This window comes from Pezoporus wallicus, unplaced genomic scaffold (assembly GCF_028554395.1).
Source record: "Pezoporus wallicus isolate ANWC-B61680 ecotype Strahan unplaced genomic scaffold, APGP_CSIRO_Pwel_v1 scaffold_7392, whole genome shotgun sequence".
NCBI lineage: Eukaryota > Metazoa > Chordata > Aves > Psittaciformes > Psittacidae > Pezoporus > Pezoporus wallicus.
In genome coordinates, this window is record NW_026639923.1 from 1,542,078 (window position 1) to 1,555,152 (window position 13,075).

Here is a 13,075-nt window from a genome sequence, read left to right on the forward strand (position 1 = left end):
TTGCTAAGCAGCTGGAGCTGAATTGTGTCCACAAGCTTGAAATTCATTTGCTTTAACAATAAATAAGCCTTTTGTCCCACTAAGTTATTAAGCCTTCTTTCCCAGTACTCTAAGTCAGTGTGACACAAATGCTTCTAATAGGAAGATAAATCAAGATAGATGAGGTTCATAGATAGTTCACAGCGTAGAAGGCATGGCAAATACAGAGGAACCACCATCATGGGACAGCAGTCAATGCAAGCTCTTTGTGTCCTGCTGTTAAGAAATTTAATGAAACAATCTGTATTTTACATCCAGAGAAGGCATGTGTCGCCTGACATAGCAACAGTAGCTCCTAGAGGAGCCACTGGAGAGCTGCTTGGCTGGCTGAATTTGTGGTTGCCCATGGCTTATTCTGCAAGAGATCTTCATTATTGTACCATAAATGAAATCTACACATTGAGAAGGGATGGTGTGCCTCTGTTCATCATATGGATTCTATATAGGGAGTTGATGGCTGAGTGGAAAACGCAGGCAAACATTTACAGGTGATTTTTTTAGTGGTTGCTGAGGAGCATGACCCCAGCTTCCCTTAGGGGTGCATGCAGTTGTCCCTGCCTATGGCAGGGGGTTGGAACTACATGATCTTTAAGGTCCCTTCTAACCCAAACCGTTCTGTGAATCTTTGATACGAGTCTTCCCTTTCTGTGGCAAGTGCTGATGTGATTACCAAGGGTGCTGTACTAATAAGCCATGCATTATATAGCTTGCCATTTAGCTCTAACCCTACCCTTTCTTTCTCTGCAGTGCTGGAATTGCTGTAGGCTTCTATGGGAATGGAGAGACCAGTGACGGCATTCACCGGCTGACGTACTCGCTACGCCATGCAAACCGCACTGTGGCTGGTGTCCAGGACAGGGTAAGCACTAGGAGAGATGTGCTAGCAAAGAGAGAGTGTGGGAATGAGCAGACTTGCTCAGCAGCTCTTGTCTTGAATCTGGCTGTGCCTGTATCTTTTCCTATTTTTTGTTAGTCTCTGGGTTTAGAGATGTGCTAAAATTTCCATTAGCTGAGTGGTGATTGCTTCAGCTCTTCTAAAAATATCAAAGCAAACACAGCTTGTTAAATGAAGTCTTCCCTTTGCTAGGTTTATAAACAGCTCCTGATCAGCTCCCTTCCACACCCGGAAGAGGAGGCAGGCCAAAGCAGACAAATCTCTTAGTAAAATGTATCATTTTAGCACAATCAGTTGTTCTTGTGCTGCCTCTAATTTCATGGTATCATTCTGTGACCCTGATGGTAGCTAAATGTGTGCATGTGTTAAAGGTTCAGCTGAGATGCTATTATTGGACTACTTTCAAACAAATTATTTTGTAGATGCTTATAAGTTGCTTTTGAAGGGTAAGCAGTCTGAGCCTCTAGGACAGAGGACTGGTAATCTGGTAGATGTCCATGACTTGCTGTAAGAATGGATCCTCTTTTACTTCCTTGACTTCTTGTCCTTTAATTATTTATCTAACTTTTGCCATCCTTTTTTTAACTCCCTCTTACATTCCCATAATACAGGTACTAGATACTGCAGTGGCCCTGAACCAAACAGCAGAACCAAACTTGCTTGTCCTGGAGGAGATGTTCACAAAGCAGACCGACTACCTGCATGTTATCCAGAAACTGCAAGGTCTCTTGGATGAGCTGGTCAGGCAAACAACCGAGATCCCCTTTTGGAAGAATGAAGAGCTGTCTCTGGAGGAGCTGGCAATTCAGATTGACCTCTATGACTGGTACAGGTGTGTAGCATGCTGTAGTGTAGATGTAGTAGCATCTGTTTTGCAAGAATGATGTGTGTCTTCTGGATGGCTGAGCCAGAGGCGCTGTATATTACCGCAGGTGCTGTTGGCTCACGTAGCTCATTTGTTTCTTACAGCAAAACTGCATTCAATTTAAATCAAAATGTGGGACAACTTTTTTCTTAACTGTGTGTATTACCAGCTGAAGGGAACCTCACTCTGAATGTGTAGCTTATTCTAACACTGGGGAAAAAAGAGCCACAGAGAGAGTTACTGTTGTGTCCTAATCAGTGTGTTGTAGTTGCATGGCACAGTAGCTAAATAGAGCAGAAAAATGGACTGGTTCCATAAGTTAACAGCACATCCTAATGTTCCCTTTTATTAAACATGTTTAATAAAAGATTGCATCAGTGGTTTTCCATGAAATAAAACCTCAGTCCACACAGGTGGAATAAATAAGCATTTTCTAACAGACGTCTAGGGAATTCAAGAAGATGCAATGCCTCTTCTTCACCTGATGGTGTCTAGTTGCATATAACTTTACACAAGAACAAGATTAGCAGTCTCATTTCTCAGCAACTGTGCATGCTGGCCATGCTGTGTAAATGTTTTTACCTCTTTTGACTCTAGACCCAGCAAGTATCCAGAGCTCCCTGGACATTAATCATTAGTGGTGGCTTTTACTTAAATAAAAGGGCTATGTTTTTCCCATGAGTCACACTAGCTTATTGATCTGTGCCTTTTGTCCACCAGTTTTCCTTTACAGACTGTGTATTCTGTTTGCTGCAGGTGGCTGGGATACCTGGGCCTGCTCCTCTTCCATGTCCTGATATGTTTGCTGGTGCTCTTTGGGCTCATTAGAAACTCCAGGGCCATTCTTATGGGGTAAGTTCTGACCCAGGCACAGAGGATAAGGAAGGCCATCTGAATCCGAGTGCCTGCTAGTTTAAAGCTTTAGGCTGTTGTTAGTTGATATCAAGGACTTCTGAGACTGAACATCTTAAATGAGCTTCTTGATGTAAAGACACTTTGTAGAGCATAGCTCCGTGGGTAGGATTGGGGCTAAGTTAGAGATCTTTGCAGGAAGGTTCTTGAGCTATAAACTGCAATAGTGCTGGTGTCCATTGCCCTCTCGTGCAAGATGAGGAACTCATGTGGGCAGTCTACCTTCCAGTGGGTAGCTTTGGTAGCCTCCATTTGCTGGAAGATGGCAATGTGAATATCCTCCCTTTAAATTTATGGGATTTTAAAATCTCCCTTTAATCCTCTACAGTTGTGAAGGCATTTGTTAAGTGCTGTTAAGCATTGCATATATCTGCACAACCTGGTAGCATGCCTTTTGTGTCATGCTCTGCTCTTGTTTACCTTTGGCTGTCATACCTGAAGAACAAGCAGTGTTAAACTGAGAACAAGCAATGGTTTGTACAGTTATGAGGAGGAGTCTTGTTGCCATGGTACTGCAATATTAATGCATGCCTATTTCTAAAAGGCACTGCAAATGCTGCCATGCTCAGGCCCCATTACAAGAGCAAGTATTCCTCTCCCTGTTGTGTAGCTTGGTTTAGCTTGGCACGTTTGGCAAAGGATCTGGTATCATAAACCCAGCGACAGTTCGACAACTGCCGTGGCCAAGAGTTTATCCTGGTACATGGTGATGCCATTTTAATAACTTGAATGCATATTCAGATTTATTATTTGCCAGGTGACTTCATACCTGGCAGGTTATACAGACAAAAGTCCAAGTGTGTATGCACAGATGGTAAACCCAGGGTTTAAATTAGAATCTCATTCCCCGTTAGCCAAAAGTTCGTATTAAGGCATTCCCCAAAGGGAGCACATGGCATAAAGAAGCAAATGTATCACAGCCAAGCAAGATGGTGAAATGCCAGTTTTAGATCTTTCAGCCAAACAATCAGTTACTGACCCAGTCATCTTCATTTAAGATAAAACAACAAATATGTCTTATTGATTACCCTTGCTCAGCTGAGGCACCAAGCTGTGTTGTCTGTTGTCATAAAACCACAGAACCTTGCTGATCCCTGGATAATATTTTTTCCATCCATTTGGAAAAAGTACAATAAAGTCTTTAGTGTCTCACTCCACAGTGCTGCACAGGGGTCAGTCTGGTGAAGCTCCATTACTTCTGCAAGGCGAGCAGAATCCATTCACAGAATAGGGATTACTCAAAATCAAAATAAACCAGTAGACTGAAGGGTAGATTTCTTTTTAATGGAGACCTATAGATTTATTTTTTACAGCTCTACTCTTCAATGAGACAAATACAACAGAAAAAAAGAGATGTCCTTTCCTTACAGAGATGCTAGCACTAGGTTTGAATAAAAAATATCTTGGTTATGAACAGGTTTTGCTTTGTTTTCTTCAGGGTGTGGGTGGGAGGGAACCTGCTTTTATGTTTCCAAGCCTGAAGGAAAAGGTATCCCTGAGAGAGCAACCCAAAGTCCCTTGGCTTTGAAGATAGGGATACATAAAATGAAACTGCTTGTTAGCCTCTATCGCTGGACCTGAGGGAGTTGAGGAGCACTTTTGCCTAAGCATCTCTAGCACTCATTCTGACAGCAAAGGTGAAGAGCTAATGCACCATTTGGGGAAGTGCAAAGCCCTTTTCCACTGGTGTGTGGTAGCTCAACATCACTGAGACCACTGCTCTGCCACCCCTCTGCCTTCTCTCTCCTTGATAGCAGCCACTTCCCACTGTTTCTGTTGGTAATGAGGTCCAGCTCTCGGAAGAGAACTTTGAAACCTGTGAAGAGATGGACTCACATGACAGTGCTAGGCACTTCAGCTGTTGCTCTGAACTGTTTGCCTGCAGGTGACTGTGTCTCCTGGGGCTTTGTGGGATGCTTAGGTGCTGCTTGGAACCAAAGGAGATGTCCTAACAGAGACTGAGTGTTCCCTCCCACTGTCTTAGCCATGCAGTGCTTACACCTAACAACCACCTGTTTATTCTAGAAACAGGAGGGATTTGTCCAATTTTGGATCAGGATGTTTTGGGTTTTTTTTCTTTGAATGTCTTTGGACCTGGAAAGTAAAGTCCAGAATGGGAATAGTGAAAGCAGTGGGACTGAAAACAGTGGGATCCATCTGCTGATCTGCCTTCCTTACAGCCACCCCTGTGTCTTTGTGCCTTGGCTTCCCTGCTAGAAGCAGGGTAAGACTTTGCTTCCACCCTCTTCTTCCTTCCCTGCAGGCCCAGGGCCAGGTAACATGGGAACCAAGAGTTGGATATAAACTTCTCTGCTGCTGTTCATATGAAAGGGGATGGTTTATCTGAAGATAACTTTGGGTTTGGCAATTGGTTTGGACTCCAAATAATACATCTTGTGGAAGGATCTGCTTGAAATCAGAGCTGCTACATCTGCCATCTGTCTGTCTCCCACAGGGTGTGCTTGCTTGGGGTGTTTGCCCTGATTGTCAGCTGGGGATCCCTGGGTCTGGAGTTGGCTGTCGCTGTGGTAAGTGGCTCTGATCCAAGTCCCGTTCACCCTTTGCTGCAGGTTTATCAGTCATGAGATTAATGTTGCACTGTGTTTTATAGCACATCTTGTTGTAAGTAGCTGTCCTAGCAATTTCCATCTATGAAAAGTGGAGAGCTCCTCCTTTCTCTGTGGTGTGATGCACTAGCTGGTACTCCAGCACTGCTGTGCTTGTGTAAGGCAGTGCTAGTGGGGGTGACGATGAGAGACTTCAGCATCTGAAACATGACCATAGTAGAGAGTTCCCTGATGTTAACCTGGCTCAATTGGTCTTTGATACTGGTGTTCTTTGATATTCTTTTTCCCTTTTGTCTTGCATCTATCTAGGGCTCCAGTGACTTCTGTATTAACCCCGATGCTTATGTCTCCAAAGTGGTTGAAGAGAATGCAGTGCTTAGTGCTGGTAAGTGCTGGGACTGGCTTTGGCACGGGGTACTGTGGCTCCAGCTGTCACATAGGAGCATGGTAGGGGCTGAGAATTTAAGGCTGTGTTTGGAACAGAGGAGCTTGCACACAGTGGGAAAAGCATATGTTTGTGGAGCTCTGGAAAACCAATGTCTTCCCGAGGAAGCATTTATACCCTGATCAGAAGTGTACATGTACAGTTTTGTCAGAAGAGCCTTCAGAACCTTTCTTCTGTCTTGGAAATAACTCATAAAATGGAAAACCAGAAGTCTCTGGATTATTCTGCTCTAAGTATAGCACTCTTGAATCTTGTTCTCCTCTCTAAGTGGCAGAAGTGTGGCAATAGTAATGTACAGTTTGAGTTGTCATTTTTAAAACTTGCTCTTATGTTCTTGAATCCAGAATAGTCATTTTTACATCTCTTATCAACAAATATCTATATTTTTTTCTTCATGGGGGCTATAAATAGTAGTTTCTTTAATTTAAAGGGTAAATGAATGGAAAGTGCCACAAATAAGTATGATTTTTCCCTTTCCGTTATAAATGCAGTATTTTTGTTTATCCTGTTCCATTTAAAGCTAGATGCTTCCATCACAGTGGCATCCAGCTGAAGTACTAATGGGTTTTGGGTTTGTGGTGCCTAATTTAGACTGAAGTGATTGGTGAGATGTGGGGTGCCTCCAGTTGGGACCTCGGTGGGGGGCAAAAGTGGCATTTAGAACTGTGGTTTAACAAGAAAGTGCCAGCAAAGACACTGTAAGTGCTAGAAATGAAAAGGATTTTTCAGGACTGAATTTGCTGCTTAGATAAAAATTAACTTTTCTCCTACCTTCTCTCCCCTGATAGTTCCTCTGTATGATAAAACACAAATAAGCAATGACGCTGATATGCAAAAGGAGCCATCTGTGTTTTCCCTAGTTCTTATTTAGTGGAATCAGAGAATCTTTGCCTTGTGTACAGAAGGTCTAGTGTATGGCTGGGTGCTTAGCCAAATGCTGCCTCTCACTGTGCAACTGATCAGAAATTAGGTAGGTAGCTATGGCTGAGGATGCAGGGATTGGAAGCAATAAGAACTGTTTGTCTGGAGGCAGACTGCAGTATAAAAGAGTATGTACAAGTTGATATTATCACTCTACAGCTTATTTTTGGAATGCCTTATTTATTGATTTCCTGAGAAGGAGAGAAGAGAGCCAGGCAGCGTTCTTTGTAACAAAGAAATGCAATAAGGGAGGAGAATGAGTGTTTATCACCACACAAAATGAAAATCCTCTCTTGGCTGTGAAGGTGACAAAGTGGCACCAAGGTACCAAGCTAGTCTTCTAGTTGCTCAAGGAGGCAAACGGATCAGTGAGGCCAAGGGGAAATACTTGGCTCTAATTTGGTAGCCCAAATCAGTTCTGGAGCATGTTTGGTAACAATTAGATCGACCCTGGGAAACTGAAGAAGCACCCCTTTGTGCAATTTCTCTGTTTCAGTTGCCCTTGTCTGCTTGGCTCCTAACAGTGAGTGTAGGACTGACATTCTGTCCCTCCTCCTGCTTCCCTGGGCAGGGACAGCCAACTCCCCCGGGTGAAATCAGGCTGTTCTGACAGCACCACCACCTTTAACAGTTGTTAAGGCTCCATAAATAACAGTGAATGGGTCCAAGCGAAACGCTGAAGAGGAGGAAGAGCAGGTGTTGTCACAGGCTTGAGTCGGAAGGGTGGCCCCTTCTGTGGGAGGCTGGTGTGTCAGCTCCCTGCTGTCAGGCAGCCGCTGCGTGTTCCTCAGCGCCTTCTCCTTTTTTTCAGAGGGAAATCAGTCTAACTTCTGAGCCTGCCATTGCACTAGGCAGCTGGCTGGGAGATGATCCAATGTTCTGCCTTTCCCATGTGGATTTTCACTGCTGTGTCATAGTTTATGATCAGGAAGCTACGAAAATAGCTCACGGTCCCCAAAGTCGGGACACTCGCGTGCACCTGAGCAGGAAGGAAAGTCACGATGCAGTGTGGGACTGCTCAGTGACACTCCTTAGAAACATCTTTAAAAGTGTTGGTATCCCTTAACATGCTTGTCTGTAAATTGTAGCAGCTGCTTTGTCATCAGCTGAGCCATATATACACCAAGAGCGGTGAGCTTGAAGAGGCAGGGCAGGCAGCTGGGAGCCAGCATCAAGTGTGGTCCTCTTGCGGGAAGATGCCCTGTTTGAAGGGTCGTTATTCTAGTGCATGGAATCTTCACACTCTCTGGTTTGCTGTCTCTGCTCTTTGGATGATGCTCTCCAACATTAACAACAGTACAGACAGATGAGGCAGAAACAAAAGTTGTTCCAGCTAGTTCCATCAGAGTGAAACCAGAGTGTAGCTGACCACGGATTTTTCAGCTCAGAAAAGAGCTGAGTAAGAGTGTGAGTGGATGGAAGGGCTCAGGTCACCCATGGAAGAAGAATCCATTGGGAATTAGAATATATATATCACATTTAGTAATCACATTTGCCTTGGGAATCACTTCTGCTGAAGTTGGGCTGAGAAGGCACTCATGCCCTGAGGGCACTCAAGTCTTGCCTAGGTACCTGCTTTTGGCATGTCGCATACTGGGCTACGTGCTGCTATATATTTTTAAGGATAGAAGAACCAACAAGTAACCTTAAGAAGCTTTGTAGTGCTGGGTCAATTTTTCCCTTTAATCACTATTCTTAGTTGTTGTTTTTAAATATAGCGTGTTGTAATATTCCCAACCCTCTGCTCTGGCATTCAAACAGAGATGAACGCTGCTCACTTCCCCTTGGTGAGATGGGAGATTGGTATATTTGCAGTGCTTTTATGTTGGTGATAGTTATAGTGGTTTTCACAGAAAAATAACTGTGGTGCTGTCATGATTTAACCCCAGGCAACAGCTCAGCCCCACACAGCCACTTGTTCACTTCCCCCTGGTGGGATGGGAGAGAATGGGAAGGGTGAAAGTGAGAAAACTTGTGGGTTGAGATAAAGACAATTCAATAAGTAAAGCAAAAGCTACACAGGCAAGCAAAGCAAAGCAAGACTCAATTCACCACTTGCCAGGTCAGGTCAGGCAGGTGTTCAGCCATCTCCAGGACAGCAGGGCTCCATCACAGGTAATGATGGCTTGGGATGGTGATAAATGCCATCACTCCCAATGTCCCCACTTCCTCCTTCATCCCCAGCTCTATATGCTGAGCATGACATTGTATAGTCTGGGACATCCCTTCAGTCATCTGGGGTCAGCTGTCCTGGCTGTGTCCTCTCCCAACTCCTTGTGCGTCCCCAGCCTCCTCACTGGTGAGGAGCAGAAGAGGCTTTGGCTCTGTGTAAGCACTGCTCAGCAGTCACTAAAACACCCCTGTTTCCAGCACAAATGCAAATCACAGCCCCATATCAGCAACTATAAAGAAAATTAACTCTACCCCAGCCAAAACCAGCACAGTTGGATACTGGGCAACTAGTATGTTAATATTCCTGTTTGTCTATTAAATGCTGTTTGCAAGCCTAAATAGAATTAATGGAGCTCAGACTAATCTGATCAAGTGCATTATTATTGTTGTCATGTTTTTAGCTGATCTCCTTGTTTTGTAGATAAAATGTGCTGCATTAAGAAAAGGGAGGGAGGGAGGAGAACAGGGAGCAGAGAGCCTTAATGCAGGTTTCCTGGAGAAGGAAAGCCTTAAATCATTTTGCAGAAGAGGCTGATATATGTGCCTAACTCATCCAGTATTCATTAATTGAGATAAAGCCAATGGAGTTGAACAGTGTCTGTATAATCGGTTCCTGCTGTTAGTCAAAAGACTTGGTGTGGCCAAGATGTTTATTTTCAAAGCAGGAGGCCATCTTCTAGTTTCATCCTTTTTCACTGTTGTTGTGTTATTATCAGATGACTTATTGCATACAATTAAATAAGAAGGCACAATCTGTCTGAGCAACAGGCAGAGCTTTCTCATATAAATGCTATGCAGATCTGCCCCTTTGCTGTCAGAATGTTGCCTTAGGGAAATGAAATTCCTGGTGGAGAACATCTTACCTGGGCAGGAAAACCTGGCCAAAAGGCACATCTTCCTTTGTCTATCACAGGTGATAGACTTCAGCTTTCTCTGCTGGTTGAACCCACAGAGACAGTCTCATCCGGGTGTATATGTAAAATGTGAGATGCTTAGAGAATGCTCAAGTAGGGCTGGGAAAAGCTGTTCTAGGTGTGAGGAGTTTTTCCAGCTAGGATCTGCTCATTACCCTACAGACCTTCTCACTGCCTTTTGGCAGGTGCATAATGCCATTTTTGCATTTCAGCTGGGCTTTGAAGTGAATAGTAAGTCTCCATGGTTGCAAAGCAATAAGTAGCTCTAGCGGCTGAAGCTGTCTTTAGCAGGCAGCTCTACTTTCCTTTCTAGGAAACCCAGATTTTGCAAAAATAAAGCATTTTGGGTAGTTCCCTTCCCTGCCTTCTGCTCCCTCACTGCCTGTGCACTAAACGAGTGGGTCAGGAGGATTGCTGCAGGCATAGGCAGCTGCAAACGTGACCCTGCCTAACCCTTCTCCTGTGAACTAGTTTCCCTAAAGGCTGGCTTCAAAAATCAGATCCAACCTTCAGGAATTTTCCTTGAGAGGAAAATGCATCGGAAAGATAATTATAGCAAGGAATTGCCTGAAGCTGTTAGAGTGCAAATGATGGGTTAATGTAGCTGTTTTCTGGACAGAAATGGGAGATTTGGGGGTGTACAGGATAGCCTCCACCAGGTTTAAAACTGGTGGAGGTGCCTCCTGCTCTTTCCTCTTTCCCAGCCTGGTGGTATGGAGGCAGGGGTCACATTCCTCTTGATTTCCAAGCTTTGCAGTGTATGATCACTTTAAGGCACTTTACTGCCTATTGTAGCTTTAGCTTTAAAGCACCACAGCTATTAGTGTGCTGGGTTCAGTGCAGGGGAAAGCTGCTCCTGCTATCTTTGCCATTTTGGGAAGCACGTTTTATGTTTGGTGTCACACTTGTCAGCTGCAAAGCCAGTGCTACCACAGTGAAGCCTTGTTGATCCTGCCTTCCAGGGGCAAGCAAGGGAAACACTTCACTTACTGCTTTTTGCTTCACTTGTAACCAGCAATCTTTATCCTGGGCTTACAAGCTGCAAACTATGATGATATTGGGAACTCTTCTCTGTAATCTGCTCAGCAGGGGTGGTCCAAAAGGCCCTCAAAAAACATTTCTAGAGCTATTTATTAGCAGTATGTCATGCAACTGAATGCACTTACAAAGGTGATGTAAAACTGATACCACTGTGAAAGCTTAAGAGAAACTTAGAGTGGTTTGTTGGTTTAAAATAAATAGGTGGCAAAATCATAGAATGATAGAATAGTTAGGGTTGGAAAGGACCTTAAGATCATCCAGTTCCAACCCCCTGCCATGGGCAGGGACACCTCACACTAAACCATGGCACCCAAGGCTCTGTCCAACCTGGCCTTGAACACTGCCAGGGATGGAGCATTCACAACCTCCCTGGGCAACCCATTCCAGTGCCTCAGCACCCTCACAGTAAAGAACTTCGTCCTTATATCCAGTCTGAACTTCCCCTGTTTAAGTCTGAACCCATTACCTGTTGTCCTATCACTGCAGTCCCTAATGAAGAGTCCCTCTCCAGCATCCTTGTAGCCCCCTTCAGATACTGGAAGGCTGCTATGAGGTCTCCACGCAGCCTTCTCTTCTTCAGGCTGAACAGCCCCAACTTTCTCAGCCTGTCTTCATACAGGAGGTGCTCCAGTCCCCTGATCATCCTCGTGGCCTCCTCTGGACTTGCTCCAACAGCTCCATGTCCTTTTTATGTTGAGGAGAGCAGAACTGTACACAGTGCCGCAAGTGAGGTCTCATGAGAGCAGAGTAGAGGGGCAGGATCACCTTCAAACTGCTGGTCAAACTTCTTTTGGTGCAGACCATGTGTGATGCTGTGGATTGCTGCGCTGTTCTCTCAGCACAGGTGCATTTTAATCCATTTTCCCATCACCATTGAGTGTGATTTGTGAGCCTGGGAGGAGCAGTCCTTTCTTTGGCTCAGTAGTTGTGGACAGTTGCTTGTGTGGTCTGGCCAGAGTGAGGCACATAAAGCAGTTCCTGCTCCCCATTGCTGGTCGGAGGCTTGGCTGGGGAGATGCAGGTCATCCCAGAGGAAGAGTCAGTGGGAGGGAGATGGAGCAGCTGGCAGAAGCTGCCCCAAAGTAGGCTAATGAATTATAAATACCAGCTGTCAGGTTACATTGCCAGCGTGCAGGAGCTGACAGGCTGTGGTGTACCACTTGGTCTCCAGTGTGTTGGCTCGCCCAAAGGTGTGTTCAATATTTATGGGAAGTCAGGATACAATCAGGTCTGCTTCCTTCACAGCTCTGCTTCTTGTGGTTATGCCATTTGCTGATTTCTGAGTTGGGGCTGTTGAATATAGCTTTGCAGCTTGCAATTTTTGTGTCTGAAAGTCACAGAAAATTAAAGAGAATGGGGAAGAGGATGCTAGTGGCAGGGAGAAGTGCAGAAGATATGTGTGTTTTGGGGCTTTTGTAGTCTTTAGTGAGCCAACATCACTTAAAAGAACCTGCTGATTTTGCTGATGCCTTTATTCGTCTAAAGAGGAACTGTAAATGTCTAAGAAATAATCTAAAGGCATCTGGATGATAAGTTTTCAGAGCTCCCTTCCGCAATGGCATTATTGAGAACGGCAGGGGAAAGCCTGTTATTTGTAATCTGGGCATGTTGGCAGTTGGTATAGTATTATGGAGGGCTTATGAGGGCATGAGGCTGGTTTCATACATATCTGAATGAGGAGGAATATAACTGTCTTCAAGCCTGTAAATAAATGATGCTGGTAGCAGAGCACTGTAAGGTCATATCTGGAAGTTTATCGGTATGTCTTCACTGTACTAGGATTACTGGTAGAGCTACTCAGTATTAAGACTAACTTTTGGGATGACACCTGCAAATGAGCTGAGGTTCCTTGAACAGGTAACATGGTGCTGTTACCCTAATGCATGGTAAGAGCTTTCTTCCCTGATCAGCCCTGCATTATTGACTCAATACTGAAAATGGCTTCTTTACATAAGTCAAAAGAAGAATGCAAAGTAAATGATGCGCACTCTTTTAAAGTTTAATTAAAGACTTCTAATTAAAATCTGTTTGTGTGCAATTACATATCCATCAGCAAACAGGCTTCTTTTTACATGTTCATCACTAATACGTGTCAGAAGGACAAGAGCTTTTCCCATCCATTTCCTCAATTGCTTTCAAAGTGACACCATTTTTAGGAGGCGCTGTTAGTAAGTTAGGACTTTCTTGAATTAGGAGGACATTCTTATGTTCTTCTACAGAGCATTGCCTAAAACCAGTCTGTCCTTGAACTTGAATCCCAAGCTGTGAAGATGGATTTTGGGTGGGTGTCTTTTGCCCTTTTTT

General features: G+C 44.3%; 1 protein-coding gene across 3 annotated transcripts in view; it reads left to right on the forward strand.

Moving 5' to 3' along the window:
- Positions 1–13,075, forward strand: part of TTYH3 (tweety family member 3) — a 73,046-nt gene that overhangs the window by 45,975 nt on the left and 13,996 nt on the right. For all 3 annotated transcript variants that reach the window (XM_057416967.1, XM_057416964.1, XM_057416965.1), the window contains exons 3-7: positions 787–898; positions 1,546–1,766; positions 2,556–2,651; positions 5,167–5,239; positions 5,588–5,663. In XM_057416967.1, the coding sequence (XP_057272950.1) occupies positions 787–898; positions 1,546–1,766; positions 2,556–2,651; positions 5,167–5,239; positions 5,588–5,663 (578 nt within the window). The remainder of the gene's footprint in view (positions 1–786; positions 899–1,545; positions 1,767–2,555; positions 2,652–5,166; positions 5,240–5,587; positions 5,664–13,075) is intronic.